General features: G+C 43.8%; 1 protein-coding gene across 2 annotated transcripts in view; it reads left to right on the forward strand.

Moving 5' to 3' along the window:
* The first annotated feature begins 8457 nt into the window (after positions 1-8457).
* Positions 8458-26000, forward strand: part of NXPH1 (neurexophilin 1) — a 153134-nt gene continuing 135591 nt past the window's right edge. Inside the window, exons 1-2 of one of the 2 annotated variants that reach the window (XM_032182047.1) lie at positions 8458-8628; positions 9521-9682. In XM_032182047.1, the coding sequence (XP_032037938.1) occupies positions 9629-9682 (54 nt within the window). In that variant the 5' untranslated portion in view covers positions 8458-8628; positions 9521-9628. Of the gene's footprint in view, positions 8629-8826; positions 8856-9520; positions 9683-26000 lie in introns of those variants that run through there. The other variant, XM_032182046.1, reaches the window with a different exon arrangement.

Here is a 26000-nt window from a genome sequence, read left to right on the forward strand (position 1 = left end):
TACTGAACAAGTTCTAAAACTGAGCTCCTTACATCTGTTTTATCTCAGTGCACTCTGCCATGCTGGCAATGTTTCAAAATTTCATTGAGCTTAAAACATAATTAACTATATAATTTCCTCCACACACACACTTAACTTGAAATGTAATTCCCCTTAAGACTAGGGACATATAAATTCTAGAATTCTGATCTCTAGAACTCAAATTTACTCTTTCTGTGTTTGAACTAATCAGCTTGGAAATGCAGATTTAATTCTAAACAGTCTGTTATTGCAGAGTAATTTCAGACTGTATATCTGAATCTGGAGATATCCAAACTCAGTAAAACAGTGCATCCAAGTTCTGATGTGCACATAGATGCCAGTTTAGTTAGCATGCGTTTGTCTAGAAAGAGTTTAGTCATTCATACTGAGACTGTCCTCCACATCTGTGAGACAAAATGAGATCTACAAGTCTGGATTACCTGGGGAGCTGGAGTGATCATGGCCACCTTGCTCTAACATTGCTGTTTAAATCAGGCCTCTGTCAGCATCTGATAGTCTCCTTAAATCTATGTGTGGATATAAAACCATGGACACATCTTATATCCTCGAGAGGAAGATGAATCTTCCTAAAATGTGCTTCTTACAATTATGTTTTATGATCCTATTATCTTATGAGTGGTACAGTACATAAGCTCAGCACCTTTGAAAATGGCATAATATATACTATCGACAGATGACATGAAACAACAGATTTGTCAGCACAGATTTGTAAGGAGTGTGGGCTGAAACTTAAAAGATGGCTCTGTCAGTACGCTAAATGGTTCATTCTCCAAAACAGGAATCCCAATTTAAGAGCTGTTATATAATGGTTGACTGGCACTGGAAGATCATTTGAGACATAATTATCCAGGAATGATTTTGATCTTAGTAGTCAATTCAGCTTTAGCAACCTAGAGATTATTTTCATACAATTGCCTTCTGTGAGTTGTATGGATTTTTTGAAAACAAGCAACTGGATTCCCCTTGGTTTAATTTTTGATGTCCTCTAAACGCCTTTGCCATCGCTCCAAGTCTTGTATAGCTGAAAATGGCAGTTTCTCTAGGATGTGGGGTGAGTTAGCCTGGGAACTGTACTGTCTTACCCATGAAACACAGTTCACAGTACCAGTCTGAGTGTGAGCCAGCCGGCAGCTAATGCCGGTGTCACTGCCATTGCTGCTGTCTTGTACACCTTCCCTTCTCAAAGGTGTGCTTTTCCTGTTCAGAGAGGTTATGTCCACCTGAAATGGGCCAATTTTATTTCTGGATGATGTGTATTTCTTCACTTCCAGCTTTAAGAAGTCCACTTATCTGTTGGTGCAAAGCCCTTATCACCAAGGTACTATGCATATTTATGCAAGGTTTTGCTCTTGTAGCAATGTCTAAGGTCTCTGTTCAGGAACTGTTACCCCATTGCTCTAAGCGTGATTCAATAATGAAGCCTCAGATTGCAGCAAAGGAAGTCCTAGTAGGTTTAGGAAGTGGGAGTGATGTAGCACTGGAATAGCGGCCCACATGTGGTAAGGCCGTGTATGGTGATACACTCATGGTAAAGTAAGAACAGCGGTTTCAAAACAAAAAGCACATCCTTGGTGCTAAAGTACATGGCATAGACACAAAATAATGCTAAATCAGTTCTGACATAGTCTGTTGGAAATCCCCCCTCAGAGGCTCTCTGCAATATGCTTTAGATCACGCCCTTTGAGTAATACCCAAATGTTAGCATTGGGCATAATGGGTGCAACTCTATACCAGCAGAAGCTGGCATGTTGTTTGTAGCCAGAGAAAAATGCTGTTCAATACACAGGATGAAAAACTCTCTTCCCATTCTCAGTTTGTTATCTTAACTTATGGACTGCTACATGCGCAATTGGGTGTTTATGCTTGGCAAATGTGAAGTTTAATGTTGGATGCATTTTGCAGTCTTATGCTAAACCACAAGGTGGCACTGGAAGATTGTAATAATCCAGCGTAATTAACACCTCCCCCCCCCACGTACCCCCCCACCATCCCTTATAAATCTTTGACAGAGACAGTATGATTTTTTACATTAAATGATGTAAACCAAAGGAATTGGTTACTTCTCTTTCGTCTGATTTTTGGCTTTACTTTCCAATAATTTTTAGCAAAGTTTTCTCAAGAGTAAAATGGAAATGCATGTGTGTGCAGTACAGCTATTGCATCAGCACAGCAAAGTAACTCAACAAATCAACATTCCTTTGTTTTTAAATATATATTCATTAATACCGGTGATCCTGACAGCTGTCTTTTTGCAGCCAAGTATTCATACCTCAGCAACAGCTGCATGCAAAAGCAGGAATTTCATTTCTTCTGTAATTTATTTGATATGTTGCCTGAAGCCTTCTCTCCCCTTGTAAAGCAAAGACAAAAGTCTATTTCAGCCTTTCATCAAAGGTGAAAGTTCTTCTGAGATTTGTCCATTTCTAATAAAGATTTAAGAATGTTCAGGTCTAAAATATCTCATTTTGTTTTCATAGCAGATGTAGGCTTGGCTAGGCAAAAACAATTATTGTGTTGTTATTACAAGATAAAATTTGACACATTTTCATGCAAGAGGTATCCAAACATGAACTTTCACAAAGGCTTAACTCTACCTCATTTGCAGAAAGTCTCAAAACTTTCATTTGTCTGAGGAAGAATAGACTGCTAGACCAAGTTTAAGGGTCTAAAACATGAAAGGCAGAAATTTCTGAGTTATTCCACAATATCTCTTCTTGCCTTACAAAACCAAATATACTAAGCTATGTCATTTTGAAAGGTAAACTATCACCCTCACTCACGTTCTGCCACCCAAATCATCATAGTAGGTAGATTACAAGCTACCCACAAAGAAAAAACAATCTGAAAGGGTTTAGAGCTGCACATATCTCTTTGAAAACTCACCCAGGAGCCCACTTCATCTCAGCTACAGCCACTGGCAACAGTATTTGGCATGAAGAGTCCTGCGTCTGAGCTCAGGTCTCGGGCTGTTCAAAGTGAGATAATTTGCCCCTTTATCAGCTGCCTCCATAAAAAAGAATAAGGTTTCTTTTTGACATAGCAGTTCCAGTCATTCACCACCTTTACTTCCCTTGATGTCAACAGATCTGTGAGGTTGTTTATTGCAGTGCATATAAGCCGTAGCTCCAGTCCAGGTTCCCATGGATAAGTGAGCTTGGAGCAGAAGACCCAGCACTGCTCTGGGCCCTGCCTGTTGGCCATTCTGTAATGTTCTTGGCACAAAACTCAAGGGAGGGAGTAGTGTGAGGAAGGAGCTGCCCTCAGAGCCTTTGGAGATGTTGACAGCCTGGCATCCTGCCATTCTGCAGCAACTGCTCCATAAAGTAACAGGTAAATTCTGTCTTCAGGACGGTCAACCTGGCACTGCTTGAGCATACGCAACTGCTGCAGTGTGACTGAGAAAAAATGAGAGAGGGAAAAACACTAGGAGATCTTCCTTCAGTGGCTGTAATGCTATGTCAGGGAGTTGACTTCTGCTTAAGGCACATGTGATATAGAGCCAGGATGTCCTATCCAGCCAGGCTTCTGGGGAGAAGTTTTGCCTTTTCCTCTTTTTCTATGTGGAGCTGACTTCTGTCCTGGATGCTCAGAATTTGTACAAAGCACTTTTTGGCCAAACCTTGAAAAGTGATGTGCTTCCAGGAGCCCAAGAGCCTTTGCTTTCATGGTGCCTTCAGCTGTGATTGTCCCTGCTTCCTCTGGCCCTGCAAGAAGCCCAAAAACCCTTCAGGGTCTTCCCCACTTTATTTCTCTCAGAAAGTGGAGACAATCTGCCTCAAAGGCTGTCTTCCAGATCAATTTATACTTTAAGACAATTTAACTCCCTCATATTTTAGCTCTTTTGCATAAAGCCTTTCCAGCTAATATTATATGTGTTGGGTTACTGTGCAATTAAAAAAACACACAGAGGAGATTTTAATAAAACTTTTTTTATCAAGTTTTACGATTTCAACAAGTGTTGCTGTCAGCTAATAATCCCTAGAGTGGCCATCATGAAGTATTCCAATAATTGGATTTTAATTTAAAAAATCACTTAGTCCTACAGTATTTTTGAAATCTAATTATGTCTTTAGGAAAATCACCCAAGTTGTGGTATTTTCTGGACAACATTATTCTTTGTTCAGTACAGACACCTTCCATTACTTTATTTTTTTTTTCCTTCTTTTCTTTTTTTTTTTCTTTTCTTTTCTTATGGGTATTATTAAAACTCTTCTATTTCCTGTGTTGTCAAGATCTAATGGATGAAATAAATGTGAATGCAAATACAAATCTCTATTATACACATTATGTTAGAAAAGAAGCTCCCTATGCAAAGAAGATTAGAAAGCTTTTTTACTTATTGCATTCATGATTCATGAGATTTTTTTTTTCCCTTGGATTTAAAGGCATTATTAATGAGCCAGTCCTGTAGATAAACTTGGCTGTAAATTTTATTCATATAGGCAATAATTTATGTCTCACCTTATCTCAAGTATTTTGGAAAAAATCCTGAGTATGTGTGCGCACACAGAGTGTCACCTGGAATAAGTCCAGTGAAGCCTGTAGGCTTGCTCACATTTATATCACAGAAGTATCGAGTGATCCAGGCATTACTGTTAGTACATTACCTTTTAGTCATCTTTGATACTGAATGCCACAGCTCACTCCACCGTTGTGTGATTCCTCATGACATAATGACAGGAGAAATAATTAAAAACATCATGAATTCAAGACCCTTCCCTTGTAGTACCTGGAGTATTCCTGTATTTTTCCATATTGAATACAGAGTAACACCACTTCACGGTATGTCTTTGACTGTAAGTAGGCAGAAATCAATGCAATAAAAATAAGAGTCTCACAGAGATATTTTTATATTTAGATATATGAATAGTACATACAGTCATATTCTGACCTTGAAAGAATGAAAATAAGATGTGACAAGGGATTCTGTTTGTAGTATTTATACTAACAGTAAAAATACTCTGTTTGTACACGAAGATTTCCTTGAAACCAAACTAAATCTATTTAATATGTGAAAAGGGGAAGGAATAAAAAGAGAAGGTCTGATGAATTAGCGGTTGGCAATATGAAGAACATTTCAGTAAGATTATTTACATGAATGATATGAGGCATCTGGCCTGTACTGTATAGTACAAATATAGAAAAGCTGTGGAGGCCATAATCTGTCACTGTAGTGCATATGCAACTGCACTTGAATTCAATAGTACTTCAACATGCATATTGATGAGATGATATTTGCTCATAGCACAGGCAGATTTTTTTTGTTTGAAGACAGCCATTGTTAACAATTTAATATATCCTTTAAAGAGATGGGACAAAACTTCTATTGACTTCACGAAAATTCCTGACCCAGGCATTGATTGTAGCAATGAAACACAGAGAAAAAAAAAGTCTAGTTCAGAGCAGACTGAAAAATGGTGGTTAAGCTGCATCGGCTTTTCACCTCCTAAGTCTTGCTTCAGCCTTTAGTACCCTGGCCCACCTTTGGTTTCTCTTATTTACTTTTTTTTTTTTTTAACTTTTTTTTTTTTTTCTTCTCCCAAGCAGTTTTTCCAAAATAGACACTTATGCTCTATGGATTGTATTGCAGAGGATTCAGATCTATTTGCCAGTTTTACTTCATACATAACCTGTGCAGGGAGGTTAGTTACATTGCACAGTAAATGCCCATGTGCAGGGAGGTTAGTTACATTGCACAGTAAATTTAGCCCACTTATTTGATATTTATCATTAGAGCACTGTATCTTCTTCTAGTGCCTCAAGCAATTAAACCATGTGCCCATCTTCTTTTGGAACCCCTAGCAATTATTAATCACTTGCCATTGTCTTTGGATTTTCTGTCTGTGACCCTTTTAGTTCTGCAAGCCAGGAAGCTTTCTTCGCAATAACAGGGAAGCTACCTAAAGGTCAGAATATATTTCAAAGCTTTAAAAATAGCCCAATTGCATTTTAAAGTCTAATTGGACTTTTTAAAAGTCCATTAGTAAGCCCAGAATTTGTGATTCTTTAAAGCCCCACCAGCTCACACTACCTTGCTGGGGACCTTGTTGCTAAGATTACATACAGTATCCAAATGGTTGAAATTAAAATTAACTTTAAAAAATCTAATATTTCACTTAAGCTGCTCTGCTAATATTACAGAATCAGATAAAAGTCAAATGACTATGTTGAAAAATCCTAAATGTCAGATAAGTAGTGCATTCCCTTTGAAAATGTTCACAGCTGGAATACGTTGTAGCCTGCTTTTTTATATTTTATTTTATATATTTTTTTTCTTTGGCAAAAAAGATCAATCCAGGCTTCCATATGATCCTTTCTCCTGTCTTCTGGAGACACAATAGAGAGAAGCAGTCCAAATGGAACATCAGTTTTCTCAGTGCCTTTGGCTGTGGAGGTCAGCCGAAGTATGAAGAAGTTTTCACTAAAGCCTTGGATCAGCCCCCACACAACTGAAAATAGGTTCCTCCCCCTTAAGACCTTTACCTCAAGAGCCTTCTGATGCCTGAGGTAGGTAGCATGCAGACCAGACTGTTCATAGATCTCGCTGAATTCACAGGAGGAGGAGATTTCAGTGGGCTGAAGTCAAGAGTAACCATTCTCGTGATGCCAATGGAGTCCAACATTCCTCTGCAGTTCTCCCCTAAATGAGACACAAGGATCTGGGTCAGAAAGACTGGGAAGATGTTTGGTTTGCCCAGCTGGAGGAAGAATTCTTCTCCAAGGACTACTTCCTTGTCACCTCCACTATGAAGACATTAACGATCAAACCTTGCTGAGGCTGAATCGAGTTATACAGGCCCTAGAGTGGATTGTTCCTTCTCAAACAAGCATTGTCCTCCTCAGGAACGTGACCTATGGAAATCAGTCAGACATTGCATTTGCTCTTCCTGCTCCATATCAACCCTGCAATCTCCTATCTGAGGTAAGAGCAACCATGCTGGATCTAAATATGTATCTCAGTGGCTTCTTGCAAAGATCCATAGCCTAGGTCATCAGTAGGCTCCACTCAGCTTGTGGCAAGTTTGTTCTGTGCTAATAAAGTAACATTTATCTTTCTATCTATAGATTGATTAATAAATGCAGACAAAGCCCCTCACTTATGGGGAATAAGAGTGGAAAAGACAGAAAGGAGGCAGCTGGCAGGAGGGATAAGTCAGCTGTGATTTTTGATTTGTTACCCGTTGGAAACAAGAAGTCCCTAGGCAGCTTCAGCCTGCATGGTATTGCAGAGGCTGTCTGGAGGGGCAGGATGACAGTATGATTCCTCGCAGGCTGCATGCTCCTGTTCAAAGCCGTGACGTGAGCGTCCCACATGTCTAACAGAGGGATGGTGCTGGGGACATATGGAGGTGTCCATCTTCCAGGTGTCTGGAGCAGCGATGGCCATGGGGGAAGCTATGGTGCCGCCCTTCCAAGGAATATTCATTACCTTCCTCCTCCTTTTCCTGCTCCCCTCTTATTACAGCATCCCAGACTCAGACCCCCGACTTAATACAGTATTTTACAGATTGGTATTGAAGCCTCAGATTGCAAATGTTAATTACAAGGACATGCTCTGAGAGCAGCAAGGATTTGGCAGGACAAGTGAAGTCCTTCCTCTCTCTCTCTCTCTTTCTCTCTCTCTCTCTCGTTTCCTGCTCTGTACAGCACTCTGGCTTGCTTCTTGGCTCCCCTTTGGGAGGTGATAAATCTGAGCTTTGCTGTCGAGGCCGGGGATCTGGTAAGGCAACCCTGTGCTGTTGGTATCCTCCCCTTCACCCTGTCCCAATGTCACAGTGGTAACGGTACGGTTTGGGGAGGATGGAAGAGGGCAGGAGAAGAAACCCCAGGACTTGTAAAGAAGAAGGCAAACAAGGTCGATGAGACCTTTCTCTTTGCATGACAGCTGGCGGGATTAGGCACGGCACGGGGCAGGGCCAAGCTTCCCCAGTCTCCCTCCGCGGGGCCGTCCAGCTACAGGTTCCTGCCGGCGGGGAGAAGCATCCCTCCATCCCTCCTTCCCTCCCTGCCATCCCGCAGCTCGGCTCCGCAGCCCCGGCCGGCTCTGCTCCGGGCTGGCGGTGCACGGGACGCCTCCCCCGAGGGAGGCGGAAAAACTGAAATGAAAGAGAAAAAAGCGAGGCTCCGGCCGGCTCCTTCCCGGCGCTGGGCAGGGCGAGCAGCCCGGCGGGGCAGGCAGGGCGGGCGGCGCGGGGCGGCTCTCGCCGCTCGGGGAGGGCTCTGATTCATCACCCCGCTCGGAGGAGAGGATGGGACGCCGTTGAAGTCCCCTTTCTCCCTCCTCCCTTCCCCTCTCCGCCAGGCAAGCCCCCCCCTCTCCTCCCCCCTCCGCCGCTCTTTCTCTCTCCCCAAGCAGTGAGGCTCGGACGGCGCTCGGCTCCGGCGCTTTATTCCGAGATGCTCGGCCAAGGTCTTTGCAGATAGATTTTATCTGAAGTTAAAGAGCAGGCGCTCGCCGCTCCCTCGCCGATAAGGCATTTTTAATAGAGACAAATCGCCCTGGACGCCCCGGAGCGCCGCTGCCGCCACTCCTGCCCGCGCCCCCCGCCGAAGGCGAGCGGGCAGCCCGGGCAGCTCCCTCCTCCCGTAAGTGTCCTGCTCGGCTGTGTGCGGAGAAGGGGAGGCGAGGGGGGGACGGACAGCCTGCCAGCCGCCCCGCCACCGCCGGATGCCCAGCGGCCGCGGGACGGCCCGGCGCGGAGCGCGGCCAGGAGATGCGCAGGGGCGGCGGGCTGCGCCGCGCCGCTCGGCCCCTCTAGGCTCGCCCATGGAGCGCCCCGCGGAGCCCCGGCCGCCGTCGGACCCCCCACGCCGTACGTATCCCCGCCGCGGCCCCCCCGCGGCGCCGGGGCTGTCCGCGGGGCGCGGGGGCGGAGAGGGCCGGGGCCGGGGGTCGGGGGTCGGAGCCCGTCGGGGCGCCCCGCGGCGCGGCCCCGGCCCGGGGCGAGCATTTTGGGTGCTTTAGGAGCGGCGGAGGGGAGGGAGGTGGGCTTGCGGGGGGTGCGGGGGGGCGAGGAGCCTGCCCGGGGGTCCCGGCTTGAAGCCGCCGGAGCCCCGGCGCCGCACCCCCGACCCCTCTCCTCCGCGCTCCGGCGCTGCGGGGCTCCGCGGCGGGCGGCTGCCGCCCGGTGCCCGGCGGGGGCGCGCAGGGAGGCGGGCGGGAGGGCGGCGGGGCTGGCGGTGGCACCCCCGGGCCGTCCCAGCCCACCCCCGGGGCTCCCCAGCCCGGCAAAAGGAGCGAGCGCCTGGTAGCGCTGCCCACAGGGCGCTCCGCAGCCAGCCTGGACCGCGCGACCACTTTACTCTGCCGCCGGATTAACTCGATTTTAATCGTTTTTTGTTCCCCCCCACCCTCATCCACACACCCCATCTCCTCCTTCTCTCCCGCCCCCCCTTTCCTACGCACCTCTCTTCCCCCCTTGTCTCAAGCCTAACCTTGTCTTGTGGTCATGGGGTCTATAATTTCATTTTTGTCTAGGCTGGTGAGAGCTCCGCTCGTTCTGTAAAGTGGATGTCAGGTGGATCTATGTTCTGGAAGGAACAAAGAGGCAGCGAAGGCAGCGCGGGGGAAGTTTGAGCGGCGAGGATGCAGGCTGTCTACTGGTACGCGGTCCTTCTGCTGCAGCCCACCCTCTACTTGGTGAGTGCCCCCCGGTGCCGGGGGGAGCGCGGCGGGGAAGGGGGCAGCAGCCCGGCGGAGAACGAGCAAACTCACGGCAACTGCCGCCGCCTCCCGGGCAGCCCGGGGCCGGTAGGATGGTACAGGGGGGGCAACCCCGCAACTTCTGCTCCCCTCGGGGACAGCGGGCTCGGGGGGCTCCCCGGTGCCACCTCCCGGACCGGGTCCCCCGGTGCCAGTGCGGGCACGGCAACGCCTCCGGGGGGGCTCCCTGGCAGGCTCCGGAGCGGAGGCAACTTCTTACGCCTGCCCTCGGCCGGGGGTGGCAGCCCCCCGGGAGCCCCCCAGCAGCCCTCCAGCACCGTGCCCATCCGGGATGCGAAGCCCGGGCGCGCAGCGCGCAGCGAGGAGCGGAGCTGCATGGGTTTTCCGCGTGCGGTCCCGTTGGTTCCGTGGCGAATCTCCCCTGAGATTAGCCGGGGGAACGCGAGCAAACAGCGGCGCTATCTCCTTTCGCTCCCACTTTCTCCCTCCTTAAAAACCTCCAGGAGCAACCCCCGGCGGGCTGCCCCTTCCCAGCCCTGCCTGATGCGCCATTCATCAGCCGAGCGCTCTGCGGAGCATCCTCCCCGCGGCGGAGGGCAAGGAAGGAGCCCTTTTTCCAGGAGCCACAAGCACCCCGACACCCGCTCCGGGGATGCTCCGGCTGCGGCTGCGGGGCTGGCGGGGGCGGGGGGCGGCGCTGCCCGCTCCGCTCCTCTCCGCGACCCCCTGCGCTGCCGCGGCCGGGCCGCCTGGGGGCGCTGCGGGCCGCCGATCCCGGCCGGGGGTGGGGGGGACCGACGGGGGGCTGGGGAGGGGGGGCAGACCCGGCCGCCTGCGCGCTCCTCCCGCGGCCGCACAGAGCCCAGCGCAGGGGGTCGCGGCCGGCCCGAACCCTCCCTCGGTATCCCCCTCCCCCCCACCCCCAAATTCCCCTCCCTTCCAGCCCCGGCGGTTTTACAGGCGGGGGTGGGGGTATGGGGGGAGAAAAGTGCGCGGCGAATAATCTATCAAAAAGCCGGAGCGAGATCGATACATCGTGTTAAATTTTAAATGTGTTTGCTGGCAGTTAAACTGCTCCCGACTCATTACAACAACAGTGCTGGATTTATTCTAATGCGCCGCAGTCTGAACAACAAGCGCATTAATTCTCCTTTAATTGTAAACTGGGAGCATTTGAAAACCATTCAGTGTGCAAATTATGCTGATTCAATTACCGTTTAGTTACAGACTTCATTACCTGAATGCTTTTTTTTTTTTTCGTGTGTGTGTGTGTGTGTGTTCCGAGTGTTTGGCGTTAGAGAAAAGGAGACGATTTTTTTTTTTTTTTCAGTTTCCCTCGAAACAATGCGAATATGGTAAAAAAAAAAAAAAAAAAAAAAAAAGTAAAAAAAGGCAGGCTAGGGGGAGGGGATGCGCTCTTCGGCTCGGCTGGGTCTTCTGCCAAAACGCTCGAGGGGGATCCAAAGGATTTCCCTGCCCAGCCCAAGACTTCCTAAGTCGCTGCTCGCACGTTTACGCCAGCCTCCCTCTCCCCATGCTCTGCATTTAGGGAGTGAATCCGAAAGTTTGCGCGACGATAAACTGCTTATCAGCCGGGGAGCACGAAGTTTTGGTTAGGCTTTAGGCAGCGAGGTGCAGCCCCCGGTGCCGCTCCGCCTGAGCATCACTCGGGCAGCGCCAAGCAGGAGTTGGATTTTCGGTACCCAGCCTGTTAGGAAGGGGAAATGAAATGACAACACCAACAGCTTCCCACTGAGTTTGTTAAAGGATCCTCCTTGAGGGAGGTTGATAACACAGAGGGAAAACATGTTTCCCCTCCGCCTTAGCCAGGCGCTGTGCAGAGAAAGTGAACAGCCGCAGCCAGACTGGGCTGCCTTCAAGTTCCTCATTCGCCGGCTTCTGATTCCTCTCCACCCAGCAAACCGCTGCTCTTTTTTTTTTTTTTTTTTTTTTTTTTTTTTTTTTTTTTCCTTCCACCATTAAACCTTTTCCTAATGAAATCTTGGAGGAAAAAAAAAAAAAAAGTGCTTCTGCTTTTCTCCCCCTTTTTAATAGAGCCATATGCCACTCAGCCTTATTGCCTGAAATTTATAGAGGTCATGGCCGATCCAAACGAGTGAGAGTTTTGCTGGGGTAGAGCTGGCTCGCCCTATTATGTTTATTGATAAGAACATTAGCTAGACATCCAAGACATCCGTGTTCTCCTTGTTTTGAGCTGTGCAGCGTATTGCAAATGCTGTATTTGACTTACACTCGAAGTGTGTTTCTTTTGGCCTAAACGAATAACTTTGTATTTATTTGGTAGAATTAGGAGCCAACCTTTACAGGCTTGCAGGTATTTTGTTTCTTCAGATTTAGAGAGCAGCAGAAATTGTTCAAAATGCCATGCTCGGTCGTATTTACCTCGAACCTCCCCTCCTTTTCTTTCAGGAACATCTTAGTCTTATTCTAACGAATAATGTTTTCTTAACTAACAGCGCTGTGTCGAGCTCAAAATTGTCATTAGGGAAGCGCGTAGATATTAACAAAGAAAAAGCCACACAGAGATTGTAGACTTTGTATTTTATTTTTAAGGTTTCAGTTCTGTCTGTTTATAAGGACACCGGGGTTTTACACCATTCCCTTAATTGAAACCTTCCCGTTTAATTCCTGCCTAGTTGCCGGTGAATCTCCAGCCCGACACCACAGGACAATAAAACGCCAGGCACTTTCTTTTCATTTCTTTCTTCATTATTACTATTATTATTTTTTTCCCGGGTAGAAGCAACATGCTGCAGAAGCGCCTGCGAATCGCACGACAAAGCTGCTGGCAAAAGCGGCACGGACCCTGACTACTTATTTCTCGGGGAGCCAGCTCAAGATTGGGCAAAAGGCCGGGGCAGATAAGATAAGGGCAGGCAGACAAGGGGACACGCTGGGCGGGCGGGGAGCGGCGGGCTGGTGGCCGCAGCCCTGGCCCCGTTCTGCCCCCGGCAAGCCCCCGCCGGGCGGCAGCAGGATTTGTCCCCGGCGTGCCCGCGGGCTCTGCCCCCGCCTGCTCCAGGGGGAACTTCTCGCACGGTGCAAGCAAGGTGTAACTTGTTTTGCGGGGCTCACCCTGCTTTAAAGGGGCTAGAGCTCACCGTCTGGGTGAACCTAAAACCAACCCGAGTTTTGCGCTGCGTGCTGCTAGGGCAAACATCCCCCTCCCCGGCTTGCCGTGCTCTTCCAGCACAGAGTTTCTTCACCGGCGGGTTTGGAAATTAGGCTGTACACCAGCATTGACTGGCAGGGATTTTTTCCTCCGTGCAGCGTTTAAGCGGAGCAAGAGCAAATCGCGGGGGATTTCTCCCCCCACCCCGACAAGGGCTGCGAGGTAGTTCCGCGGGGGCGCAGCTCTGCGCGGCGCTTTGTCAGTCAACTGCGGGGCACTCCGGCACCTTGGCTTACAGGACAATGGCAAAGGGTCTTGGAAACAGCCTGCTGACCTCCTCCCCGAGCCGGGCTGGGGTTTTAAGGTCTGCTCCTCGCCGTTTGGAGGCCTCCTGACAGCCGAGCGAAGCGCTCCCGCAGAAATGTCCTGAATGATAGTGGTTTAAAATCGCGTGCATCAGCGGTGGCACACCTGATGCGGTGTTTGCTGAGGGGGCAAACAGGGGGTTAGTGGCTCCAGAGTTTGTGTACATTTAATTTCGCTTCGTGTTGCACTGTTTGCGGCCATTTCACCCCGGTTAATGAAAGCTATGGAGAACGTGAAGAGCTATCACGTGCCGGCGAAGATAAGTTGATTTTTTTTTTTCCTTTTTAAAGATAGTTGCTGATTGTGTCCTACTTTGATGTGGGAGGAAAGAAACCTCTATAGGCAGCGAAGATAAAAGAAAACAAAAAACAAAAGAGAGGGAAGGCATTGTCCTGTCATAATCACCACCCACAGTGTTTTCTCAGAGGTATTTGGTGCTGAAAGCATTCGTGTTTTTTTTTTTTTTTTTTTTTTTTTAAATCCAGATAAGCAATTTCTTGCATTATTTATTTATTTATTTATTTTTATTTTTAATTTTCACGTCCAAGGCGGGGGGGGGGGGGGGGGGGGGGGGGGGGGGGGGGGCGGGGGGGAGAGCGCTTGACAGAGAGGGAGAGAAGTGGCAGGGCTTTTTCTGCTAGAGACTTTACGCAGTCTTGAGATGATCTGCTCCCCCTCTGTAAAGGAGTTTGAGACCGGTGGTGTAGAGGAAATTGTTACCCTTTCGGAAGATGAAGCACAGGATTAATAAAGGGACTCGAATCACTTGGAACTGGTGAAAAAAACTTATCTGTGCTCTATTTTTCTGTTAAGCGGAAGATAGTTCTTTCTTTTGCGGGCTTTCTTCCTTTGTAACTATCAAGGACCGTGCTAGGAGCTTCTGAAGGGGGTTTCCCGCATTGATACATATATATATTTTCTGGTGCTTAGTACGTACTATTTTCACTTCTTAAATCTCTGAAGAAAGCCGCTTGGAATAGATTTCACTTTTTAGGGAGGCACCTAAGCACAGTCCAATATCCCTTTCCCTTTGAATAGCCACAACTTCCATGTCGGTACCTAGAGGTATCCATTTTAAGCTCTTTAATATTTCTCTGCATCCGTAAACCGCCATTTTAATTAACAAAAAGCCAATTTCCCAGTCGTCTTGGAAAGTGCGATGAAGCAGGTTAAGAAACCAATTGCTCGGAATAGCCAGCACTTGGAGAAAATGAATGTGTGAGCCATCCTTCCCTCCTTAGGATTGGCTTCTGTTCCCCGATTGGGCTTGGTGAAGTTATGCTGTGATTTATCAGATAGTTTAACTCCCAACTCGCTCTTCTTGTAAGTCAGCATTAAACCACCTCCTGGGTGCTTTGTAAATACAGCTTTAGCATTTTTTCATGCAGCAGATTGACATGTTGACGATTCTGCTTTAAGGAATGTGACAATAAAGTGGAAAACCAAAGGCTGGCAAGCACTTCATCAAGGATAAAAAGGTTCTGCTGTAAGGATGTCACTCAATTTATTGTGAAAGTCGAATGAATTACGTTTAATGAAAGTGCTCCCCAGATGAATATTACCAGCAATTTCCTGAGTTGGCTCTGTCAGATTGATATGAGGAAATGCCAACCCATATCAAAAAAGATCTCCAATCTCAATTACTATGCAAGCTTTCGAAGAGCTCTTTTTTATTGATATGATATATATTGGCGGGTTCTCAATGCAGTGGAAACTGCTCTCTGTTCAACAGGACAGCACTTTAACTAGTTTATTGTTTAACCCCACGTTTTTCTGGCTGTTGTTTAAACCTCTGAGGGTGCCCTTCCTTTGGAGGGGAAACGGCCTCTCATCCTCTCTGCCTTTCTGTGACCTAGAGAGGCTGAAGTTGTGTGTCTGGCAGAGAGCAGGGGTGATGCTCATTTCAGGAAGTTTGTTCAGCCTGGATGGACAAAGCCGAAGGTCAAGGGAGATAACTCGGCTGAGACAATGGTGTTGGGTCCCCTCATTTTCAGTGTATTTCCAGGCAATAATCCAGAGCACGACAATATTTGTTATGACTAGATATCCCAATATTCCCTCCCTTTCTTCCTCATTCCTCCAGGGCTTCTTTGGGCTAATTAGAAATTCACTAAGCCCGCAAAGAGAGAGACTCTTATGTTGCCTCATCTACATAAGAATTGATTTTTGTGAGAGGCTTTTCTCTTCTATTTTAACTACTATGACACTGGTCGCTGCTCCATAACACAGTTTCTTTTCCCAGAATCCGTCTTGCTGGGCTTGTTTGTGATTAAAGGAGGAATTCAGTCAGCTTTCTGCTACCACTTCCCACCTCTCTTTCGATTTTTAAATTGAAGTGGAGAGAGAGAAAGGGACGGTTTTGAAGGACGATCGGGAGGTGCTCGGTACTCTGCAGGAGGCTGAGGACAAGAGCACTTTTGCACGTGGAGCTGCGCTGCCTGCACACAACATGAAAGAGGAAGCAGAAAGAGCTTGTGCTCATCCCGGTCGGGTTAGTGTGTGTTCCCATTTCTCTGTTCGTTACTGGATCCGCGTCCAAAACTTTCTTCAGAGCACGAGTAGCCCACGTGGTTGTTAGTATTTCTTTTTCTTCTCCCTTCTGTCGGAATATTTTTTGAGCCGGGGAAAGCTAGCGCAAGACCCGCGAGGAGAGCAGACCAGTGCTTACAGACGGACTGGGGCAAGGCTGACACTGCGGTGCTCCGCTCCGCGACTGCCTCGCCTCGCCCAGCCGCCCCCCGGCCCCGATCACCGGCCCGGCCCGGCCGTGCAGCGCCTCGGAGAGCTCCGGGGCGGCGGCGCCAGCACCACGGACAGCGCCCGGAGCCGCCCCTCCACATGCTCTGTCCGGCCGGGCCCTCGGCGACTGCTCTACACGGACCAAACTCCACTTCCACCGATCAAACTCCTCTTTCACCGACCAAACTCCTCTTTTTCACGGACACCTTGTCCCGGACTAGTCAATATTTCGGGTCAGTACCGAGTGAGTTTTTACCCAAAACTTGCTCCGGACTTGGGGTTTGGCTGCCTTCATTGGCTTTCCTGGAGGAAGAAGTAGATGGGCTGCCAAGCAGATTGATATATTAGCTGTTGCTGTGGTCTGGCTTCCTTTTAGTGGTGAAGCAGCCTCTTAGCTTTCTGTGGATATACTGGCCAGAGGGGCAATACATGAGTGCGGAGGGAAGCAGGCATGGGATCTTGGATTTAATTATCTAAGGTCCCCAGCAGGATGCCTCTGGGGATCAGGAAGGTTGCTCTGGCATGTTTGGGTTTGTCTTGTACCATCCGAGGGCCACTGTATTCTCTCCTTTCTGGGAGAGATCAGGAACATCTGAGAGCATCAGAGTCAAAATGTACTGTGGGACGCAACTAACACTGAGGCATGAGAGCAAGGAATGATTGATTAATAAATTAATAGTGACAGTTCCCATCTCCTGTGTTATAGTGGGAGAGAGTCATATGTAGTCAAATGTTGATGTCGTTCTGAGGGTGGTGGTGCTCTGGGACACCTGTGAGGGCAGACAGATCTGGCTCACTCCACTTGCTTGTGGCCTCGCAGACAGAGCTTAGGGTATCTCCCAGCTCCCTCCTTGCTTTCAAGAGGAGATAATCCTCAAGTAAGATCCTCCACCCCTGTAAATCCCCACTTGCTGTTGACAGAGCTATCCTCTAGAGGTCTGCTGCCTGAAAAGCACTTGTTGGTGAAACACCAACCATTGACACGGAAGGTATAAGTGGATGACTGATGGAGAACCCTTCAATAACAGAATGTGATGGGAATTGACTGGGCTGAGAGAAAAAACAACCTACAATCCCCACCAACCCTGCAGACAAAACCATAGGCCATTTATTCCTGATCCATATTTTCTCATAAATATCAGTAGTGATTGTGGTGCTTTTGCTAGATGTGAACATTTTCCAGTCCCTTTTGATTACAACATGTCCCCATGCATGGTGCCTGGAAACTGCATTGTCTGCTTCAGAGATATTGCTTTTATCTTCCAAATGCCATCCTCATTAATGTCAGCGTCTTGCAGTCCAGCTAGTGACAAATGTCTCAGCAACGTTCATCTGCTTTTCACACTGCATTCATCTCTCTAGGTGGCCCGTCTCTTTCTCTCCAAGGGGTAGTTTAGTAGTATTTTCTTTCTTGCCCCTTTGTCTGCTGTAAAATGATTTGTCTGCTGGTTGGTCTCTGTCCTGTCCGTTCACGTGTTGGTTTTGCCAGTGTCCTCTGGGGTATCACTTCTTCTGTTAGCTGTTTTGTCACTTAGACGACAGGTTGACCAGTGCATGGGAAGATTACCTTCTCTTTCCACATCGGATGGCTTAAAGGGGAGAAATATAAGGCTTTTTTTTTCTGGGTGACTACCAAATGATAACAATACCAGTGCCCTATTTTTCTTAAATCTCACAGACTCATTTATTGAAAACATATCTAAGGAATGAAGAGCCTGGCTGTTTCTTTTTACATGCATCCCAGTTGTTTGTCTTTGTGTGCTTATTTGATCACTCTGCTTTTTGCTGTACTTTTGAGAAACTTATAAGTAAAATATAATATAATTTTTCTTTGTACATTTCCTTAAATTTTGATTGCTGGGACAAGATCTATAGGATCATCAGACTTCTTTTAGCAGCAGAGCTGACAGCCAAAATAATATTAGCAAAGAAGTGATCTAGTAGCCTCCATTCTTGGAACCACCTGTAATTAAAATCTGATATTCATATGTATATATAATTTATGTAATTTATTTAGGAAGAGAAGTAAATAGATAATTAAAATCTAAGCAATTTAGCTTCTTTGGTTGAATACCAGAAGATGTTACTTGCCTTCCTAGTTAAAATGCCTGATGCTTTGATCCAGAAATCACTGAACACAGTGGTGATTTCCGACAATTCCAGTAGTTTTAGATCTGGCCCCATGAGTATAGAGATTCTCCCACACACTGCATACCTATGTCAGAAATAACATAAGTAACATTAGAAATATTTAGTGACTGTCATGTCTTATGGGAACTCACCTCCCCACAATACAAGCCTTGTATTACATGGGAAAGAATTTTATGCTGTAACAGTATTTTCTGTATTTATCTTAGAGATGCATGGATGAGCCACAGGATAAAAATAAAGGGGGGGGGGGGGAGGAGGAGGGAACAAACAAAAACAAAGCAACACACTAGCAACATGCTGAGAACACTTGAACACTTGAGAAACAAAGGCTACTATAGAGCTGATTGTATGGCTTTATCCTTCAGTATTATACAGGATAACATTCCTATGTAAATCAATGGTTTACTAGTGTGAGGACTACGGATTCTGTACTGTACTTTCTATGACTGAGGATTGCTTGTCATTATTTAGATGTCTCTTCAAATTTAAAGTGTCATTGGCAGCTCTTCAAAAATTCTAACTAATGGAATTTCTGTTATGGATAGTTCAGACCACCTGTACCAGAGTATTTATCAGAACACTCATTTTTATAAGCCATTCTTGATTGAACTTTTGAAAAATAATTCTTCTTGCTAAGCTGTTTTGTCAAGAAATGTTATTGTAGGCCTTCAGGTATATAAAACTACTTATGAAAAAGCAGTCCATTAATTTTATATATTTACAATCTCATCCATAGCATTTGAGACCTTTCAAAAGAAGTCATGGACTTAAAATAAGAATAATATTAAAGCCATGTCCTCACAGTTGTTGCACAGTCAATTGCAATATTGTAAAATATTGGTCTGTTTAAAATCAGGATGTTACTCTGCAATTCAACTCTAATTTAGAGTAACTTCTGTTGGCACTTACTGCAGCTACTCTGTATTGCATACACAGTGTTTTCTTAATATTTGCATTGGGAATGCTTTTGAACATTGAGAATATATATTTCTTTAAAGTAATACTGCTAGGTAAAACAGCAATAATATTGTAGCTTTATGGATGACAATTGCTCAGTGCACAGATCTTTAAAGAGTGGGGAAATAAGCAGGAGTACAAATATAGAAATGTGACATAAAAATGTGCATAATAAATAGTACATCAAAACCTGCAGTATTAAAAAAGACGAGTTCTGTTCTGCTGCCCGAATTTGTGATATATATTACCTTTACAAGATCCACACTTTTATTTTCCTACTTATTTATTTTCTCTGCTGCCACAAATAATCCCATTTTCTTCATTGGCTTGCTTGTTGTAGAGTGGTACAATCTGCAAATAGAAATGCAAGCGTAACACTACCTACCAATATCCGAATTATAAAAATCTGGGATTTTGCACAAATCTGGGGTTCCTTGCACAAAGAATAACTTTATGAAGCCACTTCACTGTGTGATTATTTGGAGTGAGTAAGGAACAACATTATCTAGCCTTTGATAAAAAAGTGCTGTGTATGAATCACCTGCTGTATTTTCAGCTTCTTTATAGTGAATCAAATGGTGGTACCCTTCTCTTGCTGTGTACCTGGTTCCTCTGTGAGCAGCTCTGCTGCCTCAACTAACACTAGTCACTGGAATAACATGCTGTTCCACAGAATTGTAAAGGTATCAGAATGTAGCTTGTGCCTGCATCTTTAATGCACATAATATTTGCTAGCTAGAAGCAATGTGTGAGTCTTGGAAAAGTTATTGGGTGGGTTAACAGATTGTAATGATATGGTTCGGTCTTTCTGTGTAATGCAATCCAAATGAATATGGAAACGTGTGACTAAGTAGATTAGAGGAGGTACGACTGCTTCTCTTATTCTGCCCAATTTATGGAATGTTCTGAAATTGTGGGATCACACCAGACACTGTAGGGTAGATGCCAGTGGTTTGTGACTACGTTTTAGAAGCAAAACACATGCTTAACTGAAAACAGGAGAATCGCTCACACATGTTTCAGTGTTTTAATGAATGGGGAACATAAGAAAGTGAATGCAGTATGGATTTTGCATTTCTGCTTTTAGGTTATAATATTTTCTTTTGCCATGATAGAAAAGATCATGAATCAATGTCTTTGTGAATCTTACAGAGTAATAATTTTGCTGAGAACTTGCTGAATTTATGTTTAGGCTACTAAGGATCTATAACAGAACAGTGCTTACAAACAAGCATTACGCTACCTTATCCTAAACATATCCCCTTTATTATATTTTCACAATAATTATTGGATAATAAGTAATTTGATAATAACAATTATCAAATTGTTATTGAACAATATATTTTTTCTGCTTAATTCTGAAATTTGAAACCATAAGCTGTGACTGATTCTGACTGTTAATTCAACTTCTGTATAAATAGTCTGCAAAACATCGTTATCTTTGAAATGAAACCCAAAGTAGGCTTTTCAAATACATTCTTTATTTATATATATTTTTTTTGGTGAATGTATTTTTGGAGTGTTCAAACACCAACACTTACTGTTTTCTAAAATTACAAAGGTATGCAAATGGTGACTATCTGAGGAAGCCATGTGTGACCTGTATGGAGTATTCTATCTGTGATCTAGATTTGAAGTCTAACTGCTATTGATATATATATATTTTTTGCAGACCACTGCAGATTTTTTCCTTTCAGAAAAATATATGTACTTTAATGATGACCATGTAAGGCAAAAATAATAATAATAATAAAATATATATAAATTACTTTATTTTTATTTTATTTTTTTTTTCCACAAAAATATTGCATGTTCATTGCTCACACCATTCAGACTCATGAGAACTTTGCCATTGACATCTATGGTCATAAAATGATATTAGCTTGATTTCCATTTTTATATGGTGCTTGGGAACAATATTTCATTACATTTTATCTTGCTTTGTTTTATGTGCAGTGGCTATTCATAGCTAGCACAGAAGAAAGAAAGAAATGAACATTTCTAATAGATGTAGAAGAGCATGTATGTAGAGCTAAGTATGTAAGTATTTCAGATGTGAGATATAAGTATTTCATTAGTGGTATTCATTGTCTTTGGTGTAAGCAAGTTTCCTGTGAAGTCAAAAAGAGCTGAGTGGGTTCTATATTCTTTCATTTCTAACAATGTTTCTGCCACTGTGGTGTGCTTTAGTAAATTTACCAAGAAGAATGAGGTCCTGTCTTTGGTCTGCCACGAGACCCCTCCTTTAAATCCAGGTTCTCTGTCAGAATGGCTCGGTAGATACAGTACCCCTTCACCTAGAATAATGACCATGTGATTTGTATGTAAATCTTTATGTTTTGTTTTAGCCAAGTGGCACACTATTAGTGATCTACGTCTGGAAAAAAAAAGCGGGGGGGGGGGGGGGGGGGGGAAGTAAAAATCTGTACTGTCAGCTGTTATGGGTGGATGATTTGCTTTAGCTCAACAGGTGGAGCTGTGACTTCGCTAGCCTGTTGATTCAGGCTAAAATTCATCTAGCTGGACATGTTCCTGACTCATTTTTGCTCATATATTTTTATGTCCCCTAAATTTACACCTGCATTTCAATTGTTCTTGAAGGGTTTTAAACTTCCTAGGCTTTAAAACACTTCAGATAATATCAAGCGTATGTACTCATGTATTTGTCAGGAAAAGTTTTTTGTTGGTGGAAAAGTGATGGTCCTAAGGGTGCACTATGAAAGTTTAGTTTTGACTCCAACCCTGTACACTACTGGGGATGTTAGACTGCAACAGTACAGCCACCTAGAGCTCTTAGAGTATCGAATGATTAATTTAAGGTTAATCCATGAATTCTAGGAATTTTTAGGAATTTCAGTAAATACAGCTGTGCTCTGCCTTTTTGTCTGCATCTCAAAAGACTTTAGAAATATTTTAAATATTTATCTCTTCTGCCTGTTTAGAAAAGACTAGTTACTGTGGATTTGTGCTAATAAATTATTAAGTAAAATAACAAACTCATTGCTTGTACATCTCATAATTCTGGTTTCATAGAGATCTGCTTGCATAATCTATGGACTATGGTCCATGCTGTCCTTTTTTTAATGTTTTAACTGCAGCTAGCCATGTGGTGGTTGAAGTAAGGCATGAAGGATCCTTCTGTGTTGGAAAACATCTCAGAGAAAAACAAGAGAATAGCTTGACATTTGGAGGGATAATAGAATGAGTATTCAGCTATAGAAGTTCTTGATCTTCAGAACTGTTTAATTCTCCTATATTTTCATTCTCTACTTTTTTTTTTTTTTTTTTTTTTTTTCAATGTATATCTGTGTAAATATATATATATTTTTTCCAATGAATGCTTGTATAAGGATTGCTTCTGCATGGACTCATGCATCTCTTGGTAGGTCAGAGTTTCAAACATAATGCTAGATGTTCAGCAGTTGTATCAGAATTGTTCCTGATACTGCACTTACAGTGGCAAAGTCAAGTAGGGAACAAAGACAATGCTTTCTGAAGACTTCAAGTCATGCCATATCCTGTTTAAAATAATAAGAAAAAAATCATTTTGATTAGATGAAATAAACAGCTCCCTAACAAACTCCTGCATAAAATATGCTGAAAACATTCACTGAATACTCATGAATAAAAAAAGCAGAAATCAAAATGGGAGAGGTTATTTCATGAACAGAAATGTAGGGTCAATTAATCAAATAAATTGTGTGCTATTAATGTAGCTAGCTACAGTCAGATTCCAATAAATATGTCCAGTGGGAATGGAAAATTTTCCCAAGTGAAATTGCATTGATAAATTTATTCTAATTTCCAATGTCTTTTGAATCTATATTTAGGAAACAAAAGCTGTCATAAAGACAGCCTAGCAGAAAACAACCTCAACTATCTTTTTAATTGAGATATCTCTCTTTGACAATAGAAATCATTTAGGGGTTATTTAAGGATGTTAAATGCATCACTACTTAAAAGTCCTAGTAGGAATGCCAACAAAAAAGTGACTTCCAGCAGTTAAACTCGAGGTTATGCTTTTTTTCCCCCTGTTTTCGTGACAAGTAAACATGATATGGGAGCTACTATTTCTGAAAAACATCACATGGTTCGATCGGTTTAAGGAATTAAAAAAATACTTAAGGAACGTTTATGATGGCAACCTCTTTTTTTTTGTTTTTTTTTTTTTTTTTTTTGCTAGGGGGGAATGTGTGTCATTAGCTCTCATAAAGAGGAGCAGGGGGTTCATCTTCAATGAAAGCCTGTTGCTTCTAAAATATGAATCAGTCAACGGAGTTGCATAGAAATGAGTACAGTAATCAAATGACAATCCTAGCTCAAATTCTTGCTGAGAATTCAAAATAAAATCTTAGAGAAATCAACAGAAATTAAAGAAAGAGTCTTTCTGTCCCAATTGTTGATCTTTTACAGGTTTGGCTCCTTTGATGCCTATTTCTGTCTGTCAATTTCCTATAAACCTTGGTCTCTGTTGTATTCTTGGCTATTTAAGAATTGTTTACACAACCTCTAGAATCAATAGTGACCGAGTCAGTGTTACACACAAACCTAAGACAGACTTCAGTCATAGGCTTTGGTCAAGGCTGAATTCTTCATCTAGTTTTTGTTTTTGCTCATGCAGCATTACTGCCATTGAGCACGGTAATGAAACAATGTAAATGTTTGATTAAACTGTCCAATGAAATTACTGTGCAGAAAGCTTCTCTTACATGCATTTTTTTTTTCATTATTGTTTTCTATCAGAGCTTCTACATTTAATTCATTAACTACTTCATATCAACAATGCACTCAAGCTTTGTTTTTTCTTGGCGCGGTGATTTCAGTTCATGACACTCTGAATATCACCTCTGGCCACTCTTCTATGTGCATGTCCTCAATGTACTGTACCTTCTCTGTAGCTGATATGTCAGGCCATGGCTATCTTTGATCATTCTGAGTTAAACTGTCAGCTTCAGTCATACATCCAAGTATCCCATTAGTCAGCTCTAAGAAGCTAACAACATGCAGCTAAACTCAGCTCCCAGGTAAATGACTGCATCTTGCATTCAGCTTATGGCAGAATTAGTATCAGCTGGGATAGTTAAGACTTCTGTGTTATTTTTGAGCTTAAATGCACATGTAGCCAAATGTGCTGTAACTTCTTTAATAATCCTGCTTTTGACTCATATAAGCACACGAAAGCAAAAAATAGTGTTGCACTGGCTATTGAGGTGGGTCTGTAGCATGCCTTAGGAAAGGCATGGGAGGGTTATGGAATGCTTCCAGTCTCGATTTCCTTTGTTCTAATCCCCTGTTTTCCTCATAAGCCTGCTAACTGAAGCTTCCACTATGGGCTTGGGAGACTCAATTTCATCCTCTGTTTTAGGAAGTGTAAATGTAACATATGTGTTTCTGAGGCAATATCTTTAACCACTGTCTAGTACAATAATATGTGAGATTTTCTTGTTTTCATTTATTCACTTTTTTTTCTGCTTCGTCAAATACACTCAGGGACTCCATTCAGGAAACAGGATCTGCTTGTAGGTAGATTCTGAAACACTGGTGGTATTAAGTCTTTGTTTCTTGCCCTTTGCCCTTATGCATATGAGTTCATTCATACTAGAATCACTTCAGATCTTCAGAGCCCAGTGCTAGAAAACAGATTTATTTTGTTGTGAAAGAAGTGGTTGAACTAGAAAGTTGAAATTACATTGTCTTGCCTACTCTATCCATGGGCATATTAGTACCAGTAAAATAAGGTGGCTAACTCCAGGAGCAGTGTGTGCCTAGGAAATATCAGAAAGTGTTAATTCCTCACCTTCCTCTGGTGGCTCAGCTTGGCTTACATTGTAGCTTCTGTAAATCATGCTTTCAGAAAACATTGTTCAGTGTTATGTGAGTACCTAATTCCAGGTTAGGGACATATTAGAGTTCCTGAGACAGAGAAATGTGAGCACTTCATTGTGGTGATTATAGGCACCTTCTGGATCTAACTTGAAGATTCTGTGAAACCTGCTAATACTAAGCTTAAGCAGTCATGTACTTTCCTGTTTTTTATCTGTTTGACTTCTTTTATCTTCATAACTACATCTAAGTCCAACTTTTGTTCTTAAACTTTAACAAACCTCTGTAAGTCTGTCATGGCACAGCTAATGTCTTCCAGAAAGCTGTTAAATGACTTCAGGATCTCAGGTACATTTTTTTTTTTTCTTTTTTTCTTTTTTTCTTTTTTCTTTTTTTCCTAAAAGCAATACTCAAGGTCAGTTGTGGGTGTATATTGTTAACTTGAAACAAGCTAACAATTTGTCAGGTACTTCCATCCCTCTCTCCTTGCCCTTTTAAAACAAACAAGCAAACAAAAAACAACTTATAATTGGCTTTGTTTAATGATTTGTAGCAAAACTATGTCTATTACTTCCCATAAAAATCTATCTTCTATGTACTACGTGCTCCTTCTGTCTAGCCTTCTCCTCAGTGCCTCACTGGCAGGAACCCTCAGTAAAATGACTTGAGAACAAGGCTCCAGCATCTCATTTCATTGGCACAGGGTACCAGGAATGAGGATTGCAGGGACGTTGTTGCTCTGTGTATCTAATTCTGTGGGCTTGAGAAAAAGCACTATTTTGTGGAGCTGGAACATGTATAGGCTATCCTACACAAATAGCTCTGAGCGTGGAGGCATGTAAAGAATACTAGTGATTTTAGCTCTAAAATCTGTGAAGGCTCTGAAAAATAATAGTTTGGACTTGAGATTTTTTTAAAAAAAAAACAAAACCACCAACAACAAACAGACTTTGAACGGGCATTTCAGGAACTGTAAAAATTATATACCTGACAAAAAGGCCATGCACTACCACATGTCAAAAATTTTCCATGCTTTAAAAAGGCATCATTAGGACTTCTAAAAGAAGAACTGTTTCGTCAAAGCAAGGTATATTTTTCCTGTAATCTTGTTCTCTAAACCGTTTT

Source organism: Aythya fuligula, chromosome 2 (genome assembly GCF_009819795.1).
Source record: "Aythya fuligula isolate bAytFul2 chromosome 2, bAytFul2.pri, whole genome shotgun sequence".
Classification (NCBI taxonomy): Eukaryota; Metazoa; Chordata; class Aves; order Anseriformes; family Anatidae; genus Aythya; species Aythya fuligula.